This window comes from Penaeus monodon, chromosome 32 (genome assembly GCF_015228065.2).
Source record: "Penaeus monodon isolate SGIC_2016 chromosome 32, NSTDA_Pmon_1, whole genome shotgun sequence".
Taxonomy (NCBI): domain Eukaryota; kingdom Metazoa; phylum Arthropoda; class Malacostraca; order Decapoda; family Penaeidae; genus Penaeus; species Penaeus monodon.
The window spans coordinates 15,754,862-15,755,240 of record NC_051417.1 but is presented as its reverse complement, the minus strand read 5'-3'; the positions used below and the strand labels follow the sequence as shown (position 1 = coordinate 15,755,240).

At 65.7% G+C, this 379-nt stretch overlaps 1 protein-coding gene across 1 annotated transcript in view; it reads right to left on the bottom strand.

Annotated features, from left to right (window-relative positions):
* The window catches only part of LOC119593274 (glycine, alanine and asparagine-rich protein-like), a 7,796-nt gene that overhangs the window by 6,793 nt on the left and 624 nt on the right, over nt 1-379 (bottom strand). The window contains exon 3 of the mRNA XM_037942204.1: nt 7-379. This exon is cut by the window's right edge and continues 314 nt beyond it. Coding sequence (XP_037798132.1) covers nt 7-379 — 373 coding nt within the window. The remainder of the gene's footprint in view (nt 1-6) is intronic.

Genomic DNA, 379 nt, shown 5'->3' with positions numbered 1-379 from the left:
CTTGGCCTTGGCTTGGGCCTTGCTGGCGGCCGCCTGGGCCTGCGCTGCTGCTGAGAGCGCCGACTGCAGGTCGTTGAGGGCGACACTCTGTTGCTGGCCCAGAGAGTTGGCCGCTTGCTGAGCCTGCCAGGCCATGGCTTCCTGAGCGGAAAGAACCGACTCAATGTCGTTGAGACTGTTGACAGCCTGAGACGCCAGGCCGCTGGCCTCGGAACTCAGATGGGCCAGGTTGGAGGCCAGAGACGAGGCCGACGAGGCAGCCAGCTTAGCAGCCTGCACAGCCTGAGAAGCCTGTCCGGCCAGCGAGGACTCGGCGAAGGCTGCAGCCTGTGCTCCTTGGGCAGCCTGAGTCAGCTGGGCGGCCTGTGCCTGCTTCTGA